The 25,495-nt window shown below is 44.9% G+C and overlaps 4 protein-coding genes across 6 annotated transcripts; 1 reads left to right on the plus strand and 3 right to left on the minus strand.

Moving 5' to 3' along the window:
• Positions 1–3,705, plus strand: LOC119014082 (60S ribosomal protein L3-like). 2 transcript variants are annotated; one of them, XM_037089000.1, is made up of 10 exons: positions 1–152; positions 640–832; positions 1,118–1,286; positions 1,366–1,501; positions 2,044–2,230; positions 2,308–2,468; positions 2,570–2,671; positions 3,109–3,204; positions 3,358–3,477; positions 3,585–3,705. In XM_037089000.1, exons 1-10 carry the CDS (start codon positions 150–152, stop codon positions 3,642–3,644), a joined length of 1,227 nt encoding a protein of 408 aa, XP_036944895.1. In that variant the 5' UTR covers positions 1–149; the 3' UTR covers positions 3,645–3,705. The 2 variants fall into 2 exon arrangements, with proteins under 2 accessions (XP_036944895.1, XP_036944896.1); XM_037089001.1 differs by lacking the exon at positions 1–152 and adding an exon at positions 237–468.
• Positions 3,706–3,855: 150 nt separating this feature from the next.
• On the minus strand, positions 3,856–16,288 carry LOC119014067 (testis-expressed protein 2-like). Of its 2 annotated transcripts, XM_037088974.1 has the most exons (12): positions 15,944–16,288; positions 10,606–11,919; positions 9,413–9,613; positions 8,757–9,039; positions 7,846–8,033; positions 7,230–7,430; positions 6,603–6,702; positions 5,582–5,714; positions 5,354–5,491; positions 4,689–4,898; positions 4,476–4,596; positions 4,242–4,385 (listed from the first exon to the last, which is right to left on the minus strand). In XM_037088974.1, exons 2-12 carry the CDS (start codon positions 11,794–11,796, stop codon positions 4,242–4,244), a joined length of 2,910 nt encoding a protein of 969 aa, XP_036944869.1. In that variant the 5' UTR covers positions 11,797–11,919; positions 15,944–16,288. The 2 variants fall into 2 exon arrangements, with proteins under 2 accessions (XP_036944870.1, XP_036944869.1); XM_037088975.1 differs by lacking the exon at positions 15,944–16,288 and having other exon boundaries at positions 3,856–4,385; positions 10,606–11,796.
• Positions 16,289–17,462: 1,174 nt separating this feature from the next.
• On the minus strand, positions 17,463–21,712 carry LOC119014085 (zinc finger protein 37-like). Its single transcript, XM_037089003.1, has 2 exons — positions 21,234–21,712; positions 17,463–20,025 (listed from the first exon to the last, which is right to left on the minus strand). Exons 1-2 carry the CDS (start codon positions 21,397–21,399, stop codon positions 19,109–19,111), a joined length of 1,083 nt encoding a protein of 360 aa, XP_036944898.1. The 5' UTR covers positions 21,400–21,712; the 3' UTR covers positions 17,463–19,108.
• A 983-nt stretch (positions 21,713–22,695) lies between these two features.
• LOC119014080 (zinc finger protein 501-like) lies at positions 22,696–25,378 on the minus strand. Its single transcript, XM_037088997.1, has 2 exons — positions 24,993–25,378; positions 22,696–24,187 (listed from the first exon to the last, which is right to left on the minus strand). The coding sequence occupies exons 1-2, from the start codon at positions 25,174–25,176 to the stop codon at positions 22,986–22,988; spliced, it is 1,386 nt and encodes a 461-aa protein (XP_036944892.1). The 5' UTR covers positions 25,177–25,378; the 3' UTR covers positions 22,696–22,985.
• Between the last annotated feature and the right edge of the window lie 117 nt (positions 25,379–25,495).

Here is a 25,495-nt window from a genome sequence, read left to right on the forward strand (position 1 = left end):
GAGATTGCCTTGTTTGAAAGCGAATACGTCTCCTCAGCTGGGCCAACCACCAAATTAGAGCCCTTACACTGTGTCTCATCTTATGTATGACACTTACATGAGCACTGGCCCCTCTCTCTTTCTATCCCTCGACTGGAAAGTGTGCAGACATGGTCAGTGCTCCTCCTGTATTTTTTTTTTTTTGGTTGTTTTCTACCATAAAGGATACCTTCATTTGGATTGTTGTGTGTCTTTTGACTTCCACATGTGAACGTACGTGTGTCACTTTGTTTGGCTATCATAAGAGAAGATGGACCATATTGAAAGTTATCTTGTAATGGCGACCTTTGAGGAGACCACGTGGAGGACCGATATAGCGACTTCTTTACATGCGGCGTCCCCTCGTCTGAGTTCTGTTTATTAAGCGCAAACACACGTCCTGGACAGAAAGGCAGCACACTTGAAGATGATATTCTGTTAATAACCTATGTCAGTTTATTTTTCATTTTCAGAGGATTTTAACAGGATTTTATTATCTGAAGAATTTTTGGAATATCGGCCAAAAACGTTTCAAAAACAGGACAAAGGACTACATTTTATTGTTCCGTTCTGATACATGTCAATAAGTTGCGTTTCTGTGTGGCTTCTGTCCTTCTACAGTCTCACCGCAAGTTCCATGCACCCCGCCATGGCCACATGGGGTTCCTGCCCCACAAGCGTAGCAAGAAGCACCGGGGCAGGGTGCGCACATGGCCCAAAGACAACCCCAGCCAACCCGTCCACCTCACCGCCTTTCTGGGATATAAGGCTGGCATGACCCACACCCTGAGGGAGGTGCACCGCACTGGCCTCAGTATGCGCGACTGAACTTACTGCAATGTGGATGCATGGGATGTTTGTTTGACAGGATTATAGGCAGATTTAATGCAGTTTGACCCATGAATTATGTCAAACAGAGACCAAAATATATTCTTCAGTTGTTTTTTTTTTTACCCCTCTCTGCTGTTTATTGTCTGATAATAACCCCTTAAATGCCTCACATGTCTACCGCTAAAATCAAATGTTTGATTGAGCTCCACTGCATACTGGCAGGTAAAAACATCTCAGCGCATAAATGTCTTCCATGTTTCTCCCGCAGAGCAAGCCAAACGAGAGGAGGTAGAGGCGGTCACCATCATTGAGACTCCTCCGGTTGTTGTGGTGGGTGTCGTGGGATATATTAAGACCGTCCGTGGCTTGCGTCCCCTCAAAACCGTCTTCGCAGAGCATCTCAGTGACGAGTGCAAGCGCAGATTTTATAAGAACTGGTGTGTGATTTCCCATGGGTCCCCTGCTTTACCGGCACTGTCGTCTCTGATGCCTAAATGGAGCTTCTCTGTGTTTCAGGTACAAGAGCAAGAAGAAGGCCTTCACCAAGTACAGCAAGAAGTGGCAGGATGAAACGGGGAAGAAACAGCTGGACAAGGACTTTGAAAGGATGAAGAAATACTGTTCAGCCATTAGGGTTATCGTCCACTCTCAGGTAGGCCACGATCCGATCCAGGCTTCAAAAACACCAAAAATTGCTGTCTCATGTCTAACGATCGGCAGCTGCTCACAACCAATCTCTCGAGTCCAACTCGTCACATGCAATGGAAAGAAAATCCGCCGCGCCTCAAATTCACTGCTGTCAAGATCCAAACAACTCTGGCAACGACACTCTAGCCCGTTGGGTGCACTGCAGGATATCGCCGTGTCAAATGGCAACTTAAAAATAGTTTTTTCTGGGCAGGGCCTGGCTGCTCACCCAGGATTTGCCAAGGGGAAACCTTTATGCTGGCAGTGAACAGTATGAAAGTCAACCAAGATCTTAACTCTTGATGCAATGTTGCAGGGGGTCGGACAAAAATCAATCATGAAAATAATTGGCAGAATCATCAATAAAGATAGTGTCAGTCCTAGTTGGGGATCTTATAAACAGAAATAGTCCGAAAGCAAGATGCTTTCTAGCCTTTTAGTCATCCTGAAAAGTCTTCCTAGATTTCCGGACTCCTTCCACTTGTTTACGAGCGTCTCCATCTCCAGATGCGACTGCTGCCCATAATTCAGAAAAAGGCTCACATCATGGAGGTGCAGCTAAATGGAGGAAGCATCTCTGACAAGGTGGACTGGGCAAAGGAGCACCTGGAGCAGGCCGTGCCTATCTCCGCCGTCTTCTACCAGGATGAGATGATCGACATCATTGGAGTCACCAGGGGTCACGGCTTTAAAGGTTGGAGACACACTCTGACTAGTTATAGAACAAATGTACTTATTTAAATACTAAATGCTGGCTCTTTGTGCTGATAGGTGTGACAAGCCGTTGGCACACGAAGAAGCTCCCCAGGAAGACTCACAAGGGTTTGAGGAAGGTGGCGTGTATTGGAGCCTGGCATCCGGCCCGCGTTGGGTACACCATAGCCCGTGCTGGTCAGAAGGGCTATCACCACCGCACTGAGCTCAACAAGAAGGCAAGTGGAGAGTTAAAAAGTCCATTTTCACCACCAGGACTTCATCGTCCCACTGTTCTGAGGGGAAAGTATACACTGACGTGTCCTCCATGTGTCCTCAGATCTACCGCATCGGTAAGGGAGTGCACATCCAGGATGGAAAGGTGATCCGGAACAATGCCTCCACTAACTACGACACCAGCCAGAAGACCATCACGCCCATGGTACACAATATTTTAACACGAACTTAAAGAAATTTTCAGCTCATTTAAATACTGGTAACAATTTCTATGTAGCCGATAACATTAATGTAATGACCACACTTGCAGAACATGCTAACATTTTGACAGTTGTTCCCACTCTCCCAGAGCCAGACACTGGGACAGATCTCGTTTATGTATTCGGCATCGTCTGGAGTTACTGTCAAACAGCAATATCATTCCATCTTGGCTCAAATTTTGAGTTTCTATGAGAACAAATGCCATAATCATGATCCAATGGGCATCCAGGGATTGGGAGGGCCAGTCTCAGACTTAGGGTTAGAGTTCTGGAGAACATATCTTATTATTAGCGGCTTCATAGAGAGTGAAAGTCAATATTTTCTTGAACAGTCTCCTTTCTCTTTGTTGTATTCCTGTTCCCTGTTGTCCCGTCCCCTTAGGGAGGCTTCCCACGCTATGGCGAAGTGAATAACGACTTTGTCATGGTGAAGGGCTGCGTGATAGGGGCTAAGAAACGCATCCTCACCCTCAGAAAGGTAGACTGCTTTTTAAAGTCTAATTTTACATCTTACAGGAAGCTTGTAGTAGCTGACTTCACATGGAGCAGACAAATCATCTAATTTACTGTCAAAGTATAAAGTAAGCTTCAAATTCATGAGATGTGTGCACATCTTTATTCCTTCGCACAGTCTTTGCTCGTGCACACATCTCGCAAGTCCAACGAGGCCATCGAGCTCAAATTCATCGACACCACTTCCAAATTCGGCCATGGCCGCTTCCAGACTGCTCAGGAGAAGAGGGCGTTCATGGTGAGAAAAGTTTGATGTGCACACAGCAAAAGATTAGCAGCATTCATAAAAAATCATTCCCGAAACCTTCTTCACTGTTCTAACTCTGACCTCTGGTTTACCCTCAGGGGCCGCTGAAGAAGGACGCCCTGAAAACGCTGCCGGAGCCTCAGACTGAAGAGGCCTGAAGAAGATTCTCACACATTCTTAAGTGTCAATATTCAAACAGTAATAAAGAATTGACATAGATTTTAAGCTTCGAGCAGGTTTTTAATCACTGATAAATCCATGAGCAGATCAACACATGCACCACTGCTGGAACGTATTCAGGTCAGATTATCATCTCCATGTTTTTCAGTTTCTAGTTAGTTCAAACTCGCAGTCGACAGAAGGATCAGCGGATAAGAAGATGGAGGAATGGTCTGTTCAGTCAGCATCTTGCTTTGATGTGCAGTAAAGAAATCCAGTTTTCCAGTCTTGCATCTTTTATCAGTGTAAGCATTAAATAAAAAAAAGAAATGTCCCTTTTGCTGAACCAGTGTTTCACGTTCTCCCACTGGTGTCAGGGTGTTAGTTTATCTTCACAGCAGGGGGCACTGTAGCGCCACCCTCTGATCCTGAGGTCACTGCCGTGCTCAGTGTCCCTTCAGCAGGCATCTCTCCTGCACTGGTCAGGATGCAGGAGGAGGCCGAACCTGGTTCGCAGCAGCGGCAGCCTCTGAATCTATTCGAGATTCAGAGCAATAGCAGCATCGACGTGATCCCATTCACGCCTCAGAGGGGCGCTACTCTGACAGGTAATCCTGGGACTCCATAGAGGACTGATGGGATGAGTGGATCGAGGATTGGTGGGATGCGGGTGGGTTATCCAGGCCAGACGTCATCAGGGGCAGATACAGATCGTCCATATTTGGCATGACAAACACTTTCTGTTGGGGGGGGTTAGGGACAAACAAATGAGTATTTAGCGCAGAATAAAGTTAGATGTTATTGTTTCAGCGATACAGAAGATGTTTCACCTGGAACTCGCACTGCAGTTTCTTCTCAATCCACTCAGTGACATGAGTGAAGGTGACCTCCCTCTCCCCAAGAGTGGGGCGCACATGAAGGTCTAATCTGGGTGGCACCCGGAAACTGTACCTGAAGCAAAAGAGTAAGAGTGAGAAAAGACTGGGTGAGAATGAAACAAGGAAGGAAGGAAGGAAGGAAGAAGTGAAAAAAATGCTCAGTACCATATCCTGTCAGTTGGGGGAGGTGGGATGTTGACGGCCAGAGTTCCAGAGAGCTCCAGGACCTCGACGCTGAGCATCAGAGGCATGTTGGACACCTCGGCAATCTTCTTCCTGATGTACTCGTTCTCCGTGGCTTTCTGGAAGTACTTGGACTTCGCTATCTTGTCCACGAACCTCAAGATCTTCCTGCTTGTGCTGCCACCGGTGTGCCTGAGGGAGGAGAGCGACAAAGGTGAAACGTGGTAGAGAACTATTAATCTAAAAACGACCTGGATTGGGACATACTGAACTATTTCACTCAACAGCAGACAGATAGGTGTCTAAATCTGGAGTAAAATGACTGAAGAGAATGTTAAAATCAAGTGTGGTTCAAACTTAAGGCAATACTCTCAAAGAATGTTACTGTTTCTACAAAGATTATATATTTGGATATAGTTGCAAAGTCATTATTCATGATTCAAGACTCAAGTACCACCAGACTTACTTTTCTTTCTTTGCTGCTTTTTCTGACACAGCACTGTTTCTCTATGTAGCACTTTTCAAAAACAATTTACAAAGTGTTTTACAAAGACATGAAGACATGAGAAGTTACAAAACAGCACAGGTGGGCTGTGATGCCACCGTTAATGTCATTAAGTGCACCTGTACTTTTGCTGCCAATTTACCCTTCAGCTGCTCCTGCTGTGCTCTTGTCTCCCGGAGACCCCTGCGGCTCAGAGGGGGGGGCTTCCTCTTCGTCGGACGAGCCTGCGCTGGACGACTCTTCATCACTGTCGGCCAGGACACACAGCCTGGGCTTGGAGCTACGAAACACACCAGCGGTGGCTTTTTAATGCAAACTACTGATGACTAACTCCTCCTCAAGCATGATTCTCATCGGTTTATGCACTCACCCAACTTGCTGCGTCTCTGGAGCGCTGTGAGCCTCGTCCTCTGCGTCTTTGCCCAGCTTGCAGAGGTTCATCTTAGTCTCCAGGGTCATCTGAAGGCAGCCTGTGTACACCACCTCCAGCTCCAGCCACAAGCCTGGGTGATATAGGGAGGAAAGAAAGAAAACAGCACACAGGTGATTGACGGTTTGGTTTGGATCGGTACAGCCTTGCTGCAGAAAGGGACATTAGACCAACAGAGGGTAGCTCAGACCTGTTATTGTCAGGTGAGCTTAGTCGAGGCCAAGGGGACTGATAATCCTATTTCCTTACGCTTAAGGCAGGAGACAATGGTGCGTTTTAAGGGCAGGCACAACAAACTCTGTACTTCTTTTGTGAATCCGTCACACACAGAAAATAAACAACTGGTGAGTCTACAGAAGCTAACAGCTCAGTGGGGCTTTAGTTATTAGGCACAGCAATGCTTTGATCTAAATTCTATCATCAGGATGAAAAAATGTAGCCGCTATATAAAGTTATTACAATTTTTCTGAGGGGGAACATAAATGTCTGCATAGATTGCATGGGAATCCTTCAAATAGTTAGATATTTCACTGAAAAACACAAATGGGAACCTCGAGAAAAAGTGAGAGGATCCCCAGCGTCCTACTGAAACACAATTTCATCGCAATCCATCCGATAATTGCTGAGATATTTTGATTGTCAAAGCAGGAAAAGTACATGTGCGACCAGCAGTGTTAAAGATGTGCCACTAACGAGGAAGCTTCGGACCAAGATGGCCTACGCTAACTGGTTAGCATGCTAGCCTCAGTAGATATCTCTGCAACACAACACACAGATGTCATCATGTCAAAACAGTTACTTCTCTACATTCTGTTGAAATAGTTTTAATACATTTTCTGACATATTACACCTGTATAAGTGTCCCAGTGAGTGAGCTTGCACATACCAGATCTCTGGAACTGGCTCACCTAAATGGAATGCAGCCATCATTAGTGTTATAAACGTGTTCGGTGCATCATACCTCTGCGGTCCAGTGTAGGCTTGGAGGTGCTGAGGACTTGAGGCAGACACGTGCCCATGTCCAGATCAGCCAGTGTCAACTCATTCATGAAGTACGGCAACTATAATGACACAAACAGCAACACCGACGTAATAAGTTCCAAAATAAATCTGTGTAAAACAAATACTCCGGGCTCCACAAAGGAAGCTAATTACTTCAAACAAATGAGCAAGTAGGGGAAACCTGCAATGTGTGTGAGTGTGAGGACACAGGAGAAAGGTAGTGGAGTTTAAAGGATGGTGTGTGTCAGGGAGGAGAGTCGGAGATGAGTAATGAGATGTCATCAGTGCTTCTCCACTCCCCACCTCCTGCCTCTGGAAGCAGAAGGGTGTGCATTATCAGCAGACTCACAAAACACACTCTCGCAGGAAAGAGGGCTGCAGCATTGACGAGCCTTAATGTCCCATCACATTTTGGCCTTGTGGACAAACCAGCTCTGATGTGACACAGTTTGCAGAGAGAGCTCTGACCTACACTGTCATGTAGTCACGTCATTCGTCAATAAGACACTTATGATGCTGTTGATGATGGCGTGAATGTGAAGATTAATGTGAAAACACACAGTTTAGTCTCCTCATTCTGCCTCACCTTGATCTTGCTCAGTTTCTTCTGGATCTTGTGTGCCACCTGATCGGTCCAGTACTTCTCTCTGAGAAAGTCCCAGAAGATCCTTCCCACCAGGGAGTTCACCCACGTGGGCTGGCCCTCTGCAGAGCATCCCTCTGATCCTGGACTCGTGCTGGGCTCAGCTCCAGCTTGACCTCCAGATCCATGCTCTTCGTTGTGAATCTGCAGGGAATAACAGATGGCTATATGACCTGATTGAACCGGGATGAGAGATACAAATTCTGCTACATTAGGACAGACGGTGTCTACTTGGTGTGCCAATCCAAAACCATCAGGCCCACTGCGGATGCACTACAGTAAGTTCCTATTAATATCCTTCCAGCTAGGCGACACCTGATACTTCTTCAGGTTGACTTTTGTTCTAGTCAGCGAGGATGTGTTCGGCTGAGCCAGCAATCCCAGTGCTGGTCTGACCTCAGTGGCAGAACAATGAAACAGTAGCTGATATTGACTTGTGCTGATCAATAGGAGTTATGTAAAGTATTAGCACAACATGCAGAGAATAAGCAGAGCAGGAGTTCTGATAACTGCTCATGCGATACTAAATCTAAAAAGCAAAATTAAAGTGTTTATTGACCTTCTTGTTGGTTGTAGGGCTTCCCTTGTCGCTTTGGCAGGGGCTGGTGGCGGGATTGCAACTTTCGGAGACGAGCAGTTGAGTCATGTAGGTGCTGTAGTCTAAAAGCGTCCTTGTTTTCATAGCTCCGGGCAAGTCAGGCAATCCCTCTGTGTTTTCTTTTATAGCCTCTCCAGCGCACAATGTTTCTGAGTGTCAGAGAAAAGTCAGATAAGAAAGAGTCAAATCCTGCGTGATTCTTCTCTGCATTCGACAACAACTAAATGCATCTTTAAAGATGTACTTGACAAGAAATGGCCAGAATTTGAAGCTCCACAGCTACTGGGGGACAGCATAACCGCTAACTGCTACGCTCATTACACACTTTGCTGTAGCTATTGTTGGCTGTAGTAACTTGTCTCCATTAGATAATAAGCACAGTTAGCCATGGAGCAAGTGGCAAACTCGATCGGGTTCAGTCGTCTGATACTGAACTGAACACAGCCTCCGATATCGACAGTAAGGAGGTGATTTACAGCAGCTCCAATCAGGACTATGACTATGATGTTTACATTGTACTCTGTCAAAGGAGGATTTAATTCGACCAAATCAGAGGTGATTGTTGAATGACAAACCAAAACTGTGTTGGTGAGTTTTATTTAGTTAGTGTCAAGTCTGAACGAGGTATTTAAAGAGGCAATAAGGGTTGCCTCAGTTTGGTAAACTAAGAGGAAAATAGGTGTAAAATGTCTCCTTTCTTTACATTTGGGGGGTTTATTTTGTTTACTTGTGAGACTGCTGTGTCTTTAAATCCTGTCGATAATGTTGGTTCTTTTGCTGAAATTCTGGCCAAATCTTTACAGCCCCTTTAAAGCAAAGATTTTGTCATGCTGCATTGCTCCTCATCACGATGAACCAAAACATCTTCTCACCCGAGCTCTCCTCCCCGCTCACGCTGCCCTTGGCTCCAGCCCGCGAGGCGGACAGGAAGTGCTGGAACCACTCCTCCTTCTCTCTTCCTGTGCGGCCAAACAGGTACAGGGTGACGGGCAGCTGGTGGTCCGCAACCATGACGTGCCGCTCTGCCTTTTCCTCCTCCTCCTGCCCTTCAACCACGCTCTCCTCAACAGCCTCCCCCTCGGCCAGAGTCAGGCAGACGGGGTATTTCTTGTTCCAGACCCTCTTGCGAGCCAAACCAGGCGGCAACAGAGACACCTGGGAAAAGAATGAACGTAGAGGATTTAAAGAAAAAGTGTCATTGTCTTTTAATCTGTATTTTCTGTCTACTAGAGACGCTGGCAGGCAGAAATTGTGGTGACAGTTTGCCATTGAGACATTGATTAGACTGTTAGCATTATTCTGTTACTCTACAGGAAGCTTCTGCCTCAGTGTATCAGTGGGACAGGAGCCGGGTCGAGTTTATTCAGAGCATCATCACTTCAGCCGTAATCCTTCTGGTCTTTCACCTCCGTGTTGGATGACGATCCGGGTGCAGAGAGATGAGAGTTCAGGTGAGAGGTCACCTTGTCTCACTCTGAAGGGAAACGCCTGCTACCCAGAAATGACAATATTTTACGAAAGTGCTGACCTTACAGTTAGCCAGCTGGTAAGCACGTGAACGCAAAAATGAGGCTTCGTGGGGCGCCTCCTCGAACCCTGCCCACCGGGGGATGTTGGCACGTGGGTACGCCAGGCGCAGCCGGCTGCCCTCCAGGGTGACGTAGACAGAGTGAGTGATGGAGGGGTGGAAAGTCTCAGGGTCGTAGCTGTGTGTCTCATTCATCCAGCCCTGGGGAAAATTAGAAGGGTGTTCGGACAGTCACAAGTCACTTCACATTTTCTTTTCCTTTTACACTGAAAGCTGTGTTGAGGTTAGATTCAGGTGAATTTAACTGACTAAGTGTAAAGATATACATCAGAAAATATGCAAACCTGGCAAAGCCTCTGCTCAGGCGAACTAAATTCATATAGTGTTCCAAGCTGCGACAATACAGCTCAGCAGGAGGGGAAACACGAGACACAGCACAATCCATCTGTCTCATTTAACACCGCGGACGAGTCCATGAAACTGCACTGCTGTACGGCCTGCTGTTACTGTAATAACTCCTCTGTCCTTGTGAACTTTACCTTATTTGAACCTGCTAGCTCTGCGTTTCTAGAGGCAGTCAGCTTCACCCTCTCAGCAGAGCTGTCAAGAAGTGCTCTGAGAAAGCCATTATCAAAATAACCTGCTCTTAAAACGCTGAAACTGCTGCTCTCGGGGGCAGTATTTTTTTAATGCAGTAATTACTTAAAAACTAATCCATTAATCACCACTGATAGTACTATCTTTGGTAGCATCCAGTTGGCTGCTGTTGTTTGCTGGTTTTAGCACTCACCCCGAAAAAAACATTAGTGCTTGAGCCTCACGACCATTCAGGAAAACAAGAAGTCCTTAGGAGGAGGTGCCAAACTGTTACTGCTTTATCTAGCAGAGCTGTGCCTTGAGCTAAATGCTAACCAACAGCATGCTAAGATGCTGATGTTTAGCAGGCATGAGACTTAGCATCGTCGCCCTTTTTACTTTAGCGTGTTAACGTGCTGGCATTTTCCAATTAGCACACAGCTGAGGCTTGTTGAGTCGGTAAATTGCTCATTAACAACAAAAAACTGGTGGTGTCAGAGTGAGAGGCAGCGTGGTTGTGTGTAGCTGTGTGTTGGTTAATGTTTTTTTTTCTTCAACGAACAACAACTCAATGAGGCAACTTCTATGGGGCAAGCAGGAACATGCAGACAGGGTACCTCAAGGATTTCTGTATCCGTGAGCTCCCCATCCAGTGGATCCGTGTTCAGAGGGCTTGATTTGCTCCAACATGAGCCCTTGTTGCGTCTTGCGGATGAGCGTCGCGGGGCGAACATGAACACCACCACCAGGCCCAACATGAAGCCACACGCCACCCCCACAGACAGACCTGTCACATAGGAGGGCAGCGGCAACACAAAGAAACCGTAAGCTAGAAGACCCACAGGGAAGAGCCAGTGGAGAGGCAGTGATGAGCCGGGCACCGTGACTCGTGACTGGGGGTAAGTTCTATGATGGGACCCTCCGGATCCGTTCTGGAGCTCCACCACCTGGATCACATCCCCGTAAGTGCGGATTTCCAACTGGCTGTCTCTGCTGTGGTGTTCTGGGGAGACGGAGGACTTTATTAAGGAGTTCTGTTGGAGTCTTCTCAGAGGACTGTCGCACACACCTCTGTGCTCACCATCAGCCCTCCTCCGGCACTTCAGTTCAATATCTTCGCCGCCCCAGTCTCTTCCGCAGCTGCCTTGGGAGGCCGGTGAGTCTCCAGCACTGGAGGCCCTCCCCTGCTTGGGGCTGCCGGAGCTTTCGTCCCCCATGATCTTACTCAGCATGCTCAGCGGGTCCTGCATGGCCTCAGAGAACTTCCTCCGTGTGTCCTCCAGCTCCGCGATCAGCGAGCTGCCCCGGGGCTCAGCAGGAGGCACGGAGGGAGACGATTCCCAGTATTCTTTCTCACTCAGTTCCACTGCTTCAGGCCTGGCCTCGGGGATCCTCGGGTGCGTAAGCTGCTTCCAGGGATGCAAATGCAGCTTGGAGTCTGACTTAGAGAGGTTAACTTCTGGCTCAACCCGGCGGGAAATCTCGGTGCTCAGGGACTTGACCAGGCTGAGCAGCGGTTTGCTCCGCAGAGAGCCGCTCTCGCTCGGCTCCAGGTCTGTAGAGGAGGATTTGACCAGGTTGGTGGTGACGAGCAGGCCTGCTGATGACGCCGACAAATCAGCTAAAGAGCCAGGGGATGAGGGGGAGTGAGGCAGGAAGGGGGGCTGGGAGCGGTGGCTCAGGTCCAAATCTATCCCGAGCGTGAGGTCAGGCTGGCTCTCCCTGCCCGGTGGTTTGTCTTTGGAAAAGGCCACAATGGGGCCTTCATCGCGGCGGTCCAGACTGAAGATGAGCTTGCTCTCCTCCATTGTCGCCGTCAACCAGGAGCTACTTTGAGCGCGTTGTCAAACAGATGGAGCGGCAGGTCCGGAAGAGATGGAGCAAGGTGCTAGTAACATCCACCTTGGGTTGCTTCATGTTGAAACTTCATTCTGTAAATGTGTTGAGAAACAAGAAAAACATACATTAAGCCACTCTGCTTCGTCTCTGACCTGCTTCCTATTTCTGTCTTGCCTGGTTTTCTAATATCCTCTCCCCTTTCACCTCTCAGCCTTTCTCTCTAATCTCCTCTGCACTCTCTCTTTTGTCCCTTTTGCTCTTCCACCGCAGGGATACGGAAACTTTGTGTGTCTCACTCTGTGTGTGTGGTGTCAGTTCACATAAAGTCTGAGATAAGGTGTGGGCGGATGAGCGCTTTGTTTCTGGAATCATCATGAGGAGTCGTAAGCACAGAGACTTTAATCCCACAGTCACAGCTAATCCCAAATTAGACGCAGTGATCCTAATCATTAGCCTTGTTTGGGTCTAATTGGCACATTAGTCTTCTGACTGGTCTTCTTGTCTTATTTTATATACTGGTGCACTTGTCTTCTCTTGTTTTGGCTCGCCTGCAGATGTTGTGACTGTTAGTTGTTTACATTCCTTGGGCAGATTCTCACAGATAGCTCAGGGTTGCAAAACAGCTCTTCAATTTCGAAACTCAGCTTGCAGCTAACAGGTTTGATTTGAGTTAAACACAGGGGAAAACGACTTCATCTGGGACAGCATCTGCTTTGATGAGAGAGAACACCTAATGCAGAAACAAATGATCATCCACACGCTTACTTTTACAAAACCAAGATTTACACCCTGTCTCCTACTGAACTCTTTCAAACAACCGGTGATAATCAATAATGTCCTGGGTTTATTTATCTCAATCAAGGGGCTGGACAAGGGTTTTGTCAGTGACGAGTCAGTTTCATTAAAAAAAATGAATCAAAAAAATATGAATATTTGCATAATGTTGCTTTAACTTTGTAGTTTAACCTAAACATTCATGCTAATAAAGCATATTTGAATGACTTAACAAGTGAGAGAGACAATGGGGGTCGAGAGATAGACAGGTGACTCATTTAGTTCCTCTTCTGACCTTCTGATTATTACCATTAGAAGAAGACCCGGCAGGTCCATCCATCACATTAAACACCTGTTAAATATCCTCTTAAAAGTTGAATTCAATCATCAAATGATGGAATACCCATTATAACTCACGAGTAAGACCTAAGCTTCTCCATGACAAGAATACAACCAGGAAAACAAGCCGCTTTTTTCCAACCACACCCTAAGCGCTATCCATTATGTCCATTATGCCTTCGAAAACCAGAACAATTAGACAATCCCTCTGGGGAAAGAGCAGTATGGATCTGTAACAAGCCACGAGCCCTTCACAGCTTGTTTACATGCGACAGTCACTGGCATGAATCATGGCAGGCAGGCTGCACTGAGAGTCAACAGCTACAGTACGATCCAGACAGGATTAACTGTAATCCTAAAAATTAAAGAGGCTTTTTTTGACAGGATATTCAGACACTTTGGACATGAGTCTGATGACTTTGGCAATCAATGTCTGTTTCAGTCACAGTTACATTTGCAGATACGCTGTCATCTAGATGTCAGCCACGCAAACATTATGCAGTGTGACGTGCAGACAATCACGAGTCGGCTTTATGAGAAAGTCTGTAATTATATGTAGAGCAGGAAGGAAAGGAGACAAATATTAGACAGTCCTACGACACAATATGATACAACATGATATGACATGATAGCATACCATTCCATAGAGTTCCATGCCATGCAATATGATATGACACAATACAATACTATACAACATAATACAATTTGATAAGATGCAACATGATACCATACCATGCATTACAATACGATACGATAGGATACGATACAGTACGACATCATACAATACAACATTGTACAATACGATATGATACGAAATGATATGATACACATAATACAATATGATACAACATGATGTGACTTGATGCGATATGATATGACGCAACACAACATGATACAATGCAGCACAATACCATGAAAGACAATACGATACGATACTATACAACACAATGCGACAAGATACAAGACAATGTGATACAACACGATACAATAGGACGCTGGGGGGGACTGAGGGCCACTGGACATATAGGAGAGACAACAGGTGGGATGATAGAAAAAGGCATACAAGTCTCAAGAGTGGAAGTTATTTCAGGTGTTATTTCAGTGAAAAAGAAGCTTATAAATGGACTCAGATAAGATAATTTTATCATCTTCTGATTCTCTTAATCTTGTTGTTCGCTGAGCAAATGCAGGTGCAGCCACACATTCTTCACACCACGGAAAATCAAACAGAGGGAGATAACGCTGTCACAAACTATTATTCCAGCCTTTTAAAGGGCCACATTTTCCCCAAAACATGAAATGTAGCAGGAGCAAGAATCAGTCAATGTCCCTCATATAAAAAAGTCTTGCCTGGATGACGACGATTTAGAAGGCCGCAGACCATTTGCTACCATGCTGCTCACATAATTTAACGCTCCCACTGGCTCCGGACTTATCTCCTCACTTCTCTGCACACTGTTGCACACGAGGAGCGATATTAATTTTAGCACCAACCTGCTGGGCTGTTTGTCAAATCGAATTAATCAAAAGTGCTGCTCCACCAGTGCTTAAACTGCCCCGGACAGCGCCGCATTTACCCTAATCAATTTCTACTTCGGAGTCAATTTGGAACAGTTCATGCTGACAGGGAGAGGAAAACCTTCGCCGCTCGGTGGAATATGGAGTCAGCGGGGATTTGGCTGCTTTCCAGGTGGGACTGAAGATGAAGTTCTGCTGGAGCATGAAAGAAGTAAAACCACCGGAGGAAAAAATACAAGTTTTTAGATTTGTCCCCTGAGAGTAGGAAGTGGAGCAGATTTTGCAATTCTATCTATCTATCTATCTATCTATCTATCTATCTATCTATCTATCTATCTATCTATCTATCTATCTATCTATCTATCTATTTATCTATCTAAAAGAGGCAACGGTAAGGGAATACCCATCATAATTTCTCATGGTCAAAAAACCCAAAAAGATATTCAGTCATGTACAAACAAAAAAAGAAGCAAATTCTCACCTTTGAAAAGTAGGAGTCAAATAATATTTTGCATGATTTGCTTAAAAAGTGACTGAAACCGTTCCCCGTCTAAACCTGTCCTGTCTAGGTCACATCACGCAGTACACTTTATTGTGTTCGAGTAGGAGACTTTGACTATTACATGACAAAGTAATCTATGCATTGATACGACGAATCTTAACATGGTGTCTGACACGCTATTTGACTTCAGGCCAAACAGTGAGGGAAAAAAGGACATTTTTAATGGGTGGACACATTAGAGGCAAACTACAGACACACAGCGAAAGTGATATCAGACCATGTGTGTTTGCCTATGACGGGACAGACAGGTGCATTCAAGAGTGTGTCTGTGAGTGGACACCAAAAATGGATTAAAAGGGAGAGGAAGACATGTCCTGACCTGCAGAAAATCCCAGTTTTATCCCCGGCCCTGTCTCTGACGTGGGATTAAAATCCTGCCAAAAAATAAATAAAAAAATCATGTCTCTCAATCCCCTGTCCTTCTCGTGGCCTTTATATCCTGTTCTGACTAGGACAGTGGAATAAAAGAAAAATGGCACAGGACTTCATGAAAACCTAGATCATGAGGAGAGGAGACATCACTGGCGTCTTTTTTTTTTTTTTTTCTTTCAGTGGCGTCCCTGTGCTTTAATCCTGTCCTCAAACTACCATTTGACCCTGGCTGTCTGACACATTTGGCTCAGGAGGTGTGTGTTAGTCTGGATGGGTATCACCTGGCCGGTGAGACTGTGGCTGCACTTCATCTCATTAAGTGAAGGTTAATTCCAAGTTCTTCACAGACATTCATATGAGCGCCTTTTAACTTTTTACACCCCCCTCCGCGAAGAAGTAGAGCCATTAGGAAGAGATGCGAAGATGCACCTGCCCGGCCTCACCTGTGGAGAGAAGCGTTTCATCCAAACATACAAATGACAACACCGATGCTGCTGCTGTGGGTAAAATACATGATTTTTTTTTTTTTTTTAAAGAAGCAGAGCACGTACCGGATCCTGCTCCTGTGATGTGAGAGTCAGAGGTTTTCAGTCTGCGGGCTGCAGTGATCGCTGTGGATGCTGCAGAGTGCTGCACACGGGGAACGATGCGCACCATCCGCCGACCGCAGCCAGCATATATCCATTCAACTTTCCTCAGATTGTCGCCAATCCTCGTCGCGAAATCACCCAAACTCCTTCGAAAGATCTTATTAAAAAAATATATATATATAGAATGAGAATATACTGTATGTCTGAGGCGAGCGCGTCAGAAGCGTTCCCCGCCGGCACGATCGCTCACTCCCGTCTTCTTCTTCTTCTGTTTTTTTTTTTTCCGCTCCAGGACGCGTCAGCCAGGCCAACACACAATAATGTGATTATTGGAGTCCTGACTGCGGACCGAGCTGGGAACTCTAATCCAGATTAGACCCGGAGAGGCCAACAGTTGACTGAAGCGACTCCTCCTCTCTGCTCCGAACACACACTGGGCTCAACTCTCTCCCCCCTCTGACACCGCAGTCCTTCGGTACGCAGACTTATGTAATTGCGCGACCTGGAAACATTCACGCCGGAGTTCCAGCTCAACACAGTCTTCTCTAACAAGACTACATCCTTTTAATTCATTGATTATAAACGACACTGCATTCTCACTTCTGCTTTTGAACTGCACGCTTGTTCATAAATCCACCTCTTGTTATCATTTCATCTCATTATTGGGGAGGTAATTTTGAGATTTAAAGGTGCACTATGTGGTTTTGAGAAAGATTTGAGAGAAAGATCCCCACGACTGAATAAGCCAAATAAACAAACTCTCTTCTTGTCCTGACTGAATAAACAGATGCCCTGTCTGCTTTACTTATATGTGGCAGACCCTGCCACCTTCTCCTCTTAGTTTGGATTTCTTCTCCAAAACTACACAATGCCCCTTTAATTATGGGAAATATACATATGGCCTTTAAATTTGGATATATAAGGAACGGATGTACAGCGGCCAGTTTCTGACTTTTAGTTCAGATTGTTTCTTTCTGGGATACTGTCGGCGAGGTAACAACATCATCTTGTGTGACCTGATATTAAACTGCTGCCTGCACCACATTTATTAGACAGATTTATACACTTGAAGTCTCAGTAACATAAAAAAAAAATGTTCTTCAAGCACGAGTCACTTCAAAAAGAGAACTACAGTTGGGCAAAGGTGCTGACATGTTGCGATAATGCTTCCATATTCAGTTCTTACGTGAAGTTTAAAAGCTGGCACACTGTGCTATTTGTTCTGTAAAGGAAATAAAAGAAACATAGAATGTTTTACGATAATATCCGTATTCGTGGGTTGATGCAAGTTCAGTCCCGCTCCAGGCGGATGATTCACTTTATATTTTAATGTCTTGTGTTGTGACTCCTCAAACGTCACATCGCAGCTATGAGAGGTGTGAAGGTGTGTGACAGTGGTGGCACACACACGATGACTTCTCAGTATCAGTTACTGACAGCTGTGAGCGCCTGGTGGCCCTCGGTCCCCACACATTAAAAATAACTTTGCTGTATCTGCTGCCACCTGTAGGCCAAACTGTCGAAGGACAAATGTTTTCTTTTGGGGGAAACTTCGCCTGGAGGGGCAGAGCTAAATCTTCCTACTGTGCTGTTATTACTGCTTATACGTGTCAATGTAAAAATATATGCAATGACTTTTAATGACTGGTGTTTAATTAAACCACGGTCGGCTTTTCTGTCTGTGAAGTGGGTGTAAACAATATGCAAGACACACTAACAGACGGGGGAATGGTTATTTTTTTGCATTTCATTTTTAACTGACAATCTATAAAAACAACGATGATGTGGTTTTTGCTGTGATTTTAACCATAAAATGTAATGTAATGTACGAATATGCTTTGTAGGCCGGAGCATCTCTGAGGCACCACAATGCTTCATTTATAAAATGGTGTGTAATGACACATTTTACATTTACCCAATAAATTGCAGCTCCTGCGTTTTGGTAATTGCAATCGGCCATATTGCAATTCTGACTGAGATTCGATGAACTGTGCGGTCGGACTATAGAGCTGAGAGGATGAATTCATAAATAATGGTGAACTACATTGCACATGCCGCAAACGCAGACATAAACATTAATCATGAGAAGCAAAATAATTCTCTTCTGGTGTATTTCACCAGATTACAACTCAATTCCCTCAGACTCCATTTTTGTCACATCGATGTAGGAACCAGAGTTATCGTGACTTTTTAATCGTATAGCGTCTGTACAAACTGATAGCTTGAACTAGAGCTGTGCAACATGACGAAAATAAACCCCACATCCCAATTAAGGCGATTTCACTTCCGGTTAATGATGCCTATCAAAACAAAGCACACTTCCTGTCAAATTCAATGAATATCATGTCTTTTACATTTTTCAATTATACCGCATACGCGACAAATAAAAGGTGATTACTCATATTTGATTCGTTTTCTGCTTTTATTTAGAAGCTTCGTGCAAAATTTCAATCAAGCACAAAACAAAAGCGAAGGTCCTGATGGTCGGGTTGATAATATTCTCCTGTTCTGTGTCACATTCACTCATCTCCATGTTGGTTTGTGCTGCCTTCACGTATGTTTCCCGAAGTAATGGAAAGAAATTCATCGTCCAAAATAGGGAAAATATTGCCATAAAGTGTTTGATGCAACAAAATGAAAGATAAAGCAGTCAGCCATGTGATTAACCCCAGTTAGATCAAAGAAAAAAAATCATTGAATAGTCACTATTGCGAGATTAAAGGGGTAATCCAATAGTTATTCTTGATACCGTCATCGAGTTTGTGGCGGCCACAAAGCGACTGAAGCAGCAGTGGCTGACACATACTGGCTTTTCGTTGCTAGTTGGGGCTCCCAAAACATCAGATCCTACAATTCCCATAATGCAAGATAATGGCATTAACTGGGTTGCGTCTTGCAGAGCTCTCTTTAGAGTCGCAGAGGACGTTATACAACCGTAATGTCTGAATTAGCTATTCTGATTTTAGCTATAAGCCTTCACACTGTTTCCAGGCTGTGAACATTTGCGCTGTAATATTCTCTTTAGTTTTTGCATTTGTGGAAAATCAAACAAGCAAATTAAGTGTTCATTGATGCATTTTTACGTAAGAAAAAGTATCTACATGGGTGTGTCCGTAGATGTAGCTGTCACTCAGCGCTCCCTGCCACGTGCTCTTTCCTGTGCTGGACGAACCGTCGCCTCTGGCAAAAGACTTTGCCACAGACGTCGCAGCCGTGGGGTTTCAGTCCGGAGAAACGCTCCATGTGCGCTTTGAGATGGCCGCGGGTGTAAAACAGCTGCCCGCACTTCCCGCAGCGGTACGGTCGGTCACCAGAGTGCGTCCTCCTGTGCACAATCAGGTGCTCCTTTTGGATGAAGGACTTGCCGCAGTCTTGGCATCTGAAGTCTTTGCTCCCCGTGTGCGTTTTTGAATGTATCTGCAGCGAGTTCAGGTTAGTGAACTCCTTGCTGCAAATATCGCACACGGGGGGCCTGCTGTGGGCCGTCTGCAAGCGACCCAGAAGCTCCATCGTGGACTCAGTGGCCTGCTTGTGTGTTTTTATGTGTTTCATGAAGGCGTGCGTGTACCGGAAACTCTTGCCACAAACAGGACAAACCCGTTGGTCCTTTTGATTTTTGTCAGAAGCGTCTCCATCAGGCAACACCTCCTCGTCCTTCTGCCTCACGCTTTTCAGAAGCTTCCGTCTCTTCGCCTTCGCCCCTCTGCTCCGCCCCCACTCCTCACCGCTGCTGCTGCCGCTCTCATTCTGAGCTTCGGAGCCGTCTGAATAAACTGGCTGCACTTCGCCAGGCGCCTGCGTTTCTGCTCGATCTCGCTCATTTGTCACGACCTCAGTAGAAGAAATAACGACCTCCTGTTCCTCTTTTATCTGCACGTCAAGCAGCACAAAGCGGGAGCTCCCATCGTTGCTCTGAGCGTCTGCGGTCGTGTCAGAGGAGCTTGGGGCCGCAGATGCGCTCAGGTTCGACTCCGCCTGTGTCGCGGCCTCCTGCAGCGCTTCCTGTCCGGTCACCCTGCCGTCAGTCAGTGGAGTCGGTGTGGCTGGAAAGGAGGAGGAAGCAAAAGTTACTCAGTTCTCCACTTTGAGGTTTGAGGTGAAACCGTCAGTGATAGGTGCAGTTTGTAAGGATAGAGAACGTAGCTTCGTGTGTGCAGTTCAAGTCATGCCATGCCAAAAATTCACTGTTTACAACTTCTCACATATGCTGGTTGCATAACTGTTATATGACACTGATAAGCAGTGAGTGATTTGTTCATCTCTAATGCGGCTGAATTCATTCACATGTGACAAGTGTTTGGTACTTTTTGTTTCAGAGCCATGGTCGGGTCTACAGATGATTATAACTTGAACAATCCTGAGTCAGATGAAGGATCAATGAGCCAGGAAGACTAGACTAACATATTTGACCTAAACAAACACTCTGTCCTGGCTCTCCCTCCCTGCACAAAAGCCTTTTTACATGAGACTGCATATGCACATCTGTTGTGTTTTTGCATATTTTTACACTGTGTGCTACTGTCCACCTCAGTATGTGTGAGTGGATATGAGTTTATATTCCTCTGTCCTTAGTAATTATTTGTTAAATGTTAGTGACGGCACGAGGTAGAGACACAGTGTACTGAGAATTTCATTACAATAAAGACTTTGAACCCTCCAGCGCGCCTGAGATGCGGCTATTTATTGAATACATTTTTTTTTTAATCTGAGGTTATATCTGAGGTTTTATATTGTTAATTCAAATGAAGAAAATTATGTCATTGATATGTTTTTACTGTTGTGCTGATTTGAACTAAAGCCTTTTTTTTTGGACTCATAACCCTCCATTTACATAAATGATATGTGAAAATGTAGTTTGGAGCCCTGAGACCAAACCACAAATCAAAATAGCTGTTAGATGAATCGATAATAAAGAAAATCTTTTGTTGAAGCTTAAATTTAGATCATGTATATCTGAACTATATTGTTTGAGGGGGGTATTTTGGTGGGGTAAAAATAAACATAAATGTTCATTTGTAAGACCCCTATCACTTTTATTTTTAATAATCTGAACATGGTAGAATGACACATTGCACAGGAAGTCAATCAACTAAAGGGATGGTGCTGTATCCTTAAAACCAGTTAGCATCTTAACAATACAATACTGTACGTGTTTGCTTTCAGCCCATAGGCCACCATTCATTTTCAGGTCTGCCCCCCCCCCCCAAAAAAAAAGGGAAAAAGGTCTGTGCACCCCTGGACTCGAGGATACCTGGTGTCTGCTGCACAGGCTGGAGCTTTTCATTGTGGCGCTCCTCTTTGGGCGGGTGAAGCTGGGCTCCGGACAGAGCTAACGATACGGTCCTCTCCACCTCCCCGAGGATCTCCTCCGCCGCTGCGCTCAGACGCTGCTGGATAAACGACCTCAGCTGGAGCATCGTGGGTGTCCTCAGCGGACGGACGATGGGCGGAGAACAAGGTGAACGACTGAACACAGAACCGGGAGATAAACAGGAGCCACGCTGCAGCCCTGATGTGGCGGCAAGCAGGCGTCATGTGACCACGGTTAGAAAAGATCGTAGATTGAAGAAGATGATTCACTCGGGGAGGAGAAACAGAAAGTGTTTTTTTTTTGTTTGTTTGTTTTTTTAAGCTCTAGGCTTGTAAAATGTCAAAGCTCTAGCATCACGAATTTCTTAACAACAAATCCCATGAGTCTTAACCAAAGAAGCGCTTTACAGGACTCATGGGAAATGTAGTTATTGAATGCCAGGTAAATAATATGTTTGCTTTTTAGCATTTTTTTTTCTGAAATATGTAAATAAATAAATAAATAAATAAATAAATAAATAAATTCCAGACTTTCTTTTCTGTAGTAATCCACAAATCAGTTTCAGACTCAGGATCCACGTATACCATACAGAATATCTACACAAAGTTACAACTTTTTGCTAGATACAGCCTTGAAACAGTAGACTTATAGTACATCAAATTTTAAAACTATACAACGACATTCATGCTGAGTATTGGTGTGAATATTTTTACCTGGTGGTCACGGTCAGGGAAAGATAAATAGACCACAGTCACGTGATATGAAACTTTATTGTCCTCCTTGTGGAAACGTGGTTTTTCTATAATAAAACATCACATAGAACAATATACACAAATAGACACTTGACATGTTTTGCACTCTGATGGTCCTTTCTTAATTTAGTTTTAGATCAAATGTCTGTCTGATTCTGTGATTAAATGATTACTGCAACGAAGATAAAATAAATGCTAAAATCACCATTCATGTTACATTCAGTCTGAAGTCTGAAGGTGGAACGATGTCAGTATGGATGTAATCTGGTTCACCCTTAGTTACTGTAAAACACACTCATACGTAGATTTGTTATTCTTACAAGGGTTTATGGTAACATTCCTCCTCATAACCATATTAAAGTGTCCTTGTGCAAGACACTGGAATGAACTGTGTCTGTAAATGTGGTTACAGCATTGTCACACATAATACTGATAGCGAGCTGATAAAGTTTAAAATGAGTAAACTCAAACTGTTACTAATATTCCACATGGGACTTCCTTGTGGGAAACATTGGCTCGTGAGTCTCTTAAAGTTGCTAATTTCAACAGTTAAATGTAGTAGGTAAGATGTCCATGTCTATTTTAATAATAGAGCCTATAAATGTGATGAAAGTATCAGAACATTCAGTCCACAGAGAAAAGCACACAGCTTGTATTCAGAAACTCTTTATTTAATCATGCCAGCAGGATTTTGGTGCTTAGAAAACATCAAACACTGATGCAGACACATGATGGGTGGGGTCTGGTGTCTGCTCAGGCCTGTGAGAGCTGACCAATGAGAGCAGACTGGGCTTTTCGGTAGTGGTGCCTTAAGGAGCGTTCAGACGGAAGGTTGAACAGAGGTGCTGCAGCCATGGACAGTGTGAGAAAAATGATGTGTTTTTGAACATTAAAACCTGTTAGAATTTTCTAGTAGGCATCCAAAATAAAAGCATGAAGCTTAAACTGCTGCCTCCTTTTCATGAGTCTGCAGGTGCACCTTAAGATTGGGTGCAAACCTGTATCTCATACCACAAATCTGGCAGGCGTACGGCCTCTCTCCTGTGTGTGTGGTCCTATGTCTCGTCATCTGTCCGCTCTGGCGAAAACTTTTACCGCAGATGTCACATGGGTACGGTTTTTCTCCCGAGTGGTATCTCATGTGCGTTTTGAGGTGGCTACTAGTGTTGAACATTTTGCCACACAGGCCACAATGATACGGTCTCTCCCCCGAATGACTCCTCTTATGAATCGTGAGGTTCTGGCTCTGGCTGAACGCTTTCCCGCAGACGTCACAGTGGTACGGTTTCTCCCCGGAATGGGTCCTCACGTGCACAATCAGATGCTCCCTTCTGTAAAAGGTTTTGCCACATTCTTGACACATGTAGTCTTTTATGCCTGTGTGTATTCTTTCGTGCAGCCGGAGACACCGGTTGTTGGCAAACGTCTTGCCGCAGATGTTGCAAAAATTTGTTTTGTTGTGGCGACTTTGCAAATGAACGATCAGCTCTTTCGTGGACTGGTAGGTCATCCCACAGACATTGCAATCACTCTTGTTCTCATGTGTTTTGATGTGCTTCATCAGAGAGCCGATATACTGGAAAGCCTTGCCACACAAATGACAAAAACTCCGTCCCTTTTCATTCGCAGCAGAACCTTTGTCATTTGGCACTACCGCTCGGCCCTTCTTATTATTAACTCTGCCACTTCGTCCTTGCAATATCTGTCCTATCTGTTTCATCGATGTGGTCTGTTGTCGTTTGCTTGTCACCTGCGCCTCATCGTTGTCCATGTCCTCACTCTGGGCCGCAGAGCAGTCCGAAGAAACTGGCTGCATTTCGTACGACGCTTCCGTCTCCGGCTGATCTTGCTCGCTTTTCACAATTTCAGGAGAAGGAAAAGCTACCTCCTCTGTTTGACCGTCATCGCCAAGTTCCTCCTGCTCTTTTTTTATCCGCGGCATCTCAAAGTCCGCCTGAACCAGGCAGTAGCTCCAGTTGTTATTATCCGTATCTGTGCTGGTTTGAGAGGGTCCCGGGACCTCAGCGCTGAGGCTGAAGTTAGACTCCACTGGTGTCGAGGGTCCTGGTCTTTCTTGGAGTAGCGGAGCATCATATCCGTCTCTATGTTCCACCCTGCTGCTGGTCAGTGAAGGCGCTTCAGCTACAAACGAGACAGGAGCAAAAGTTACCCAGCTGAGATGCACTGTAATACTGAATTACAATTATTGATGCATTCATGCGTTTGCCACTTGTTTGTGCACTATGTAGCTTGGGGATTCTTTTTTGCCTAAATAAACTAAAAAAATGTTGATCCAGAAAGTGTTTATGAGCTCATTTCAGGCCATTTGGAGTTGACTGGTACCTATTTACAGGGACATAAAGAAAACTGACAATAGTCAGTGACTGAGGGTTAGACTTTAATTTATTTTGTGTTCATGACTGAATAAACACACTGACCCATAAAGGATGACACAACTTCATACTGCTTTACTTTGTTGATATCTGGCAGACCCTTCCAACTTTCTAGCTTCAGACAGTGTTCTGGGAAGATTATTTTCCTCTGAGAACAGCTTGTTCATTCAGTTATGGAAAAAAAATATGTCTGAGTTTTTATTATTACCTCATTAATAAATTTAAAATTAGAATTTCTTCTACAAAACTACACAGTGCCCATTTAATTTTGCAGCTGTTTTTTTTTTAATTTTTATACTGGGTAGCTTGTGACTATAAATAAATTACCTTAGCATAATTTTCGAGTAAATGTACTTAGTTACTTTCCACCCCTGCTAAAATACTTCTACTGTTTCTGCAGCAGAGTTCATATAGAGGCTTGCGTGCGTGTGCGCATGCGTGGGAAGCAGGGCAGAAACATTCATAGCAGCATTAAGTGTTAGCTACTTCTTCTTCACCTACCATTTTACTGCTAAATAGCACAGGTTAAGATGCACTGAGCCCGAGTCACACACCTGGTTTCTTTCGCAGAAGGTCCAGCTGATGTCGCAGACTTTCAACCTCCTCTTTGGAGCGACTAACTTCGGCTTCGTACAGCGCTAACCTTATGGTTTTCTCCACCTCCCCGAGGATCTCCTCCGCTGCCGTGTACAGCCGCTGATGAACGAACGACCGCAGCTGAAACATTTTGGTGTCCATGTCTCGGGAGAGTCTTATCGCACCACAGCATCCGCGACAGAAAGCTGACAGCAAACGGCAAACTCAGCTAACCCAGCTCAACCCCCGTCAACGCCGACAGAATGTCAGCGGCTGGCAGTTACAGCACCACTTCCGGTTTGGATCGTTCACAATAAAAGCATCAATGCCGCGTAGAGGTTGAACAACAGCCACAACGTAATCTAAACTGAAACTAGTAACTTACTCTAATTCTCAATAATGTGTTTAGAAATATTATTGTATAACATTCTAGACATTAGTGGTGCAAGTTAAACAATAGCGAAATACAGTTCTAGTGTTG

This window comes from Acanthopagrus latus, chromosome 23, assembly GCF_904848185.1.
Source record: "Acanthopagrus latus isolate v.2019 chromosome 23, fAcaLat1.1, whole genome shotgun sequence".
In the NCBI taxonomy this organism is placed as follows: domain Eukaryota; kingdom Metazoa; phylum Chordata; class Actinopteri; order Spariformes; family Sparidae; genus Acanthopagrus; species Acanthopagrus latus.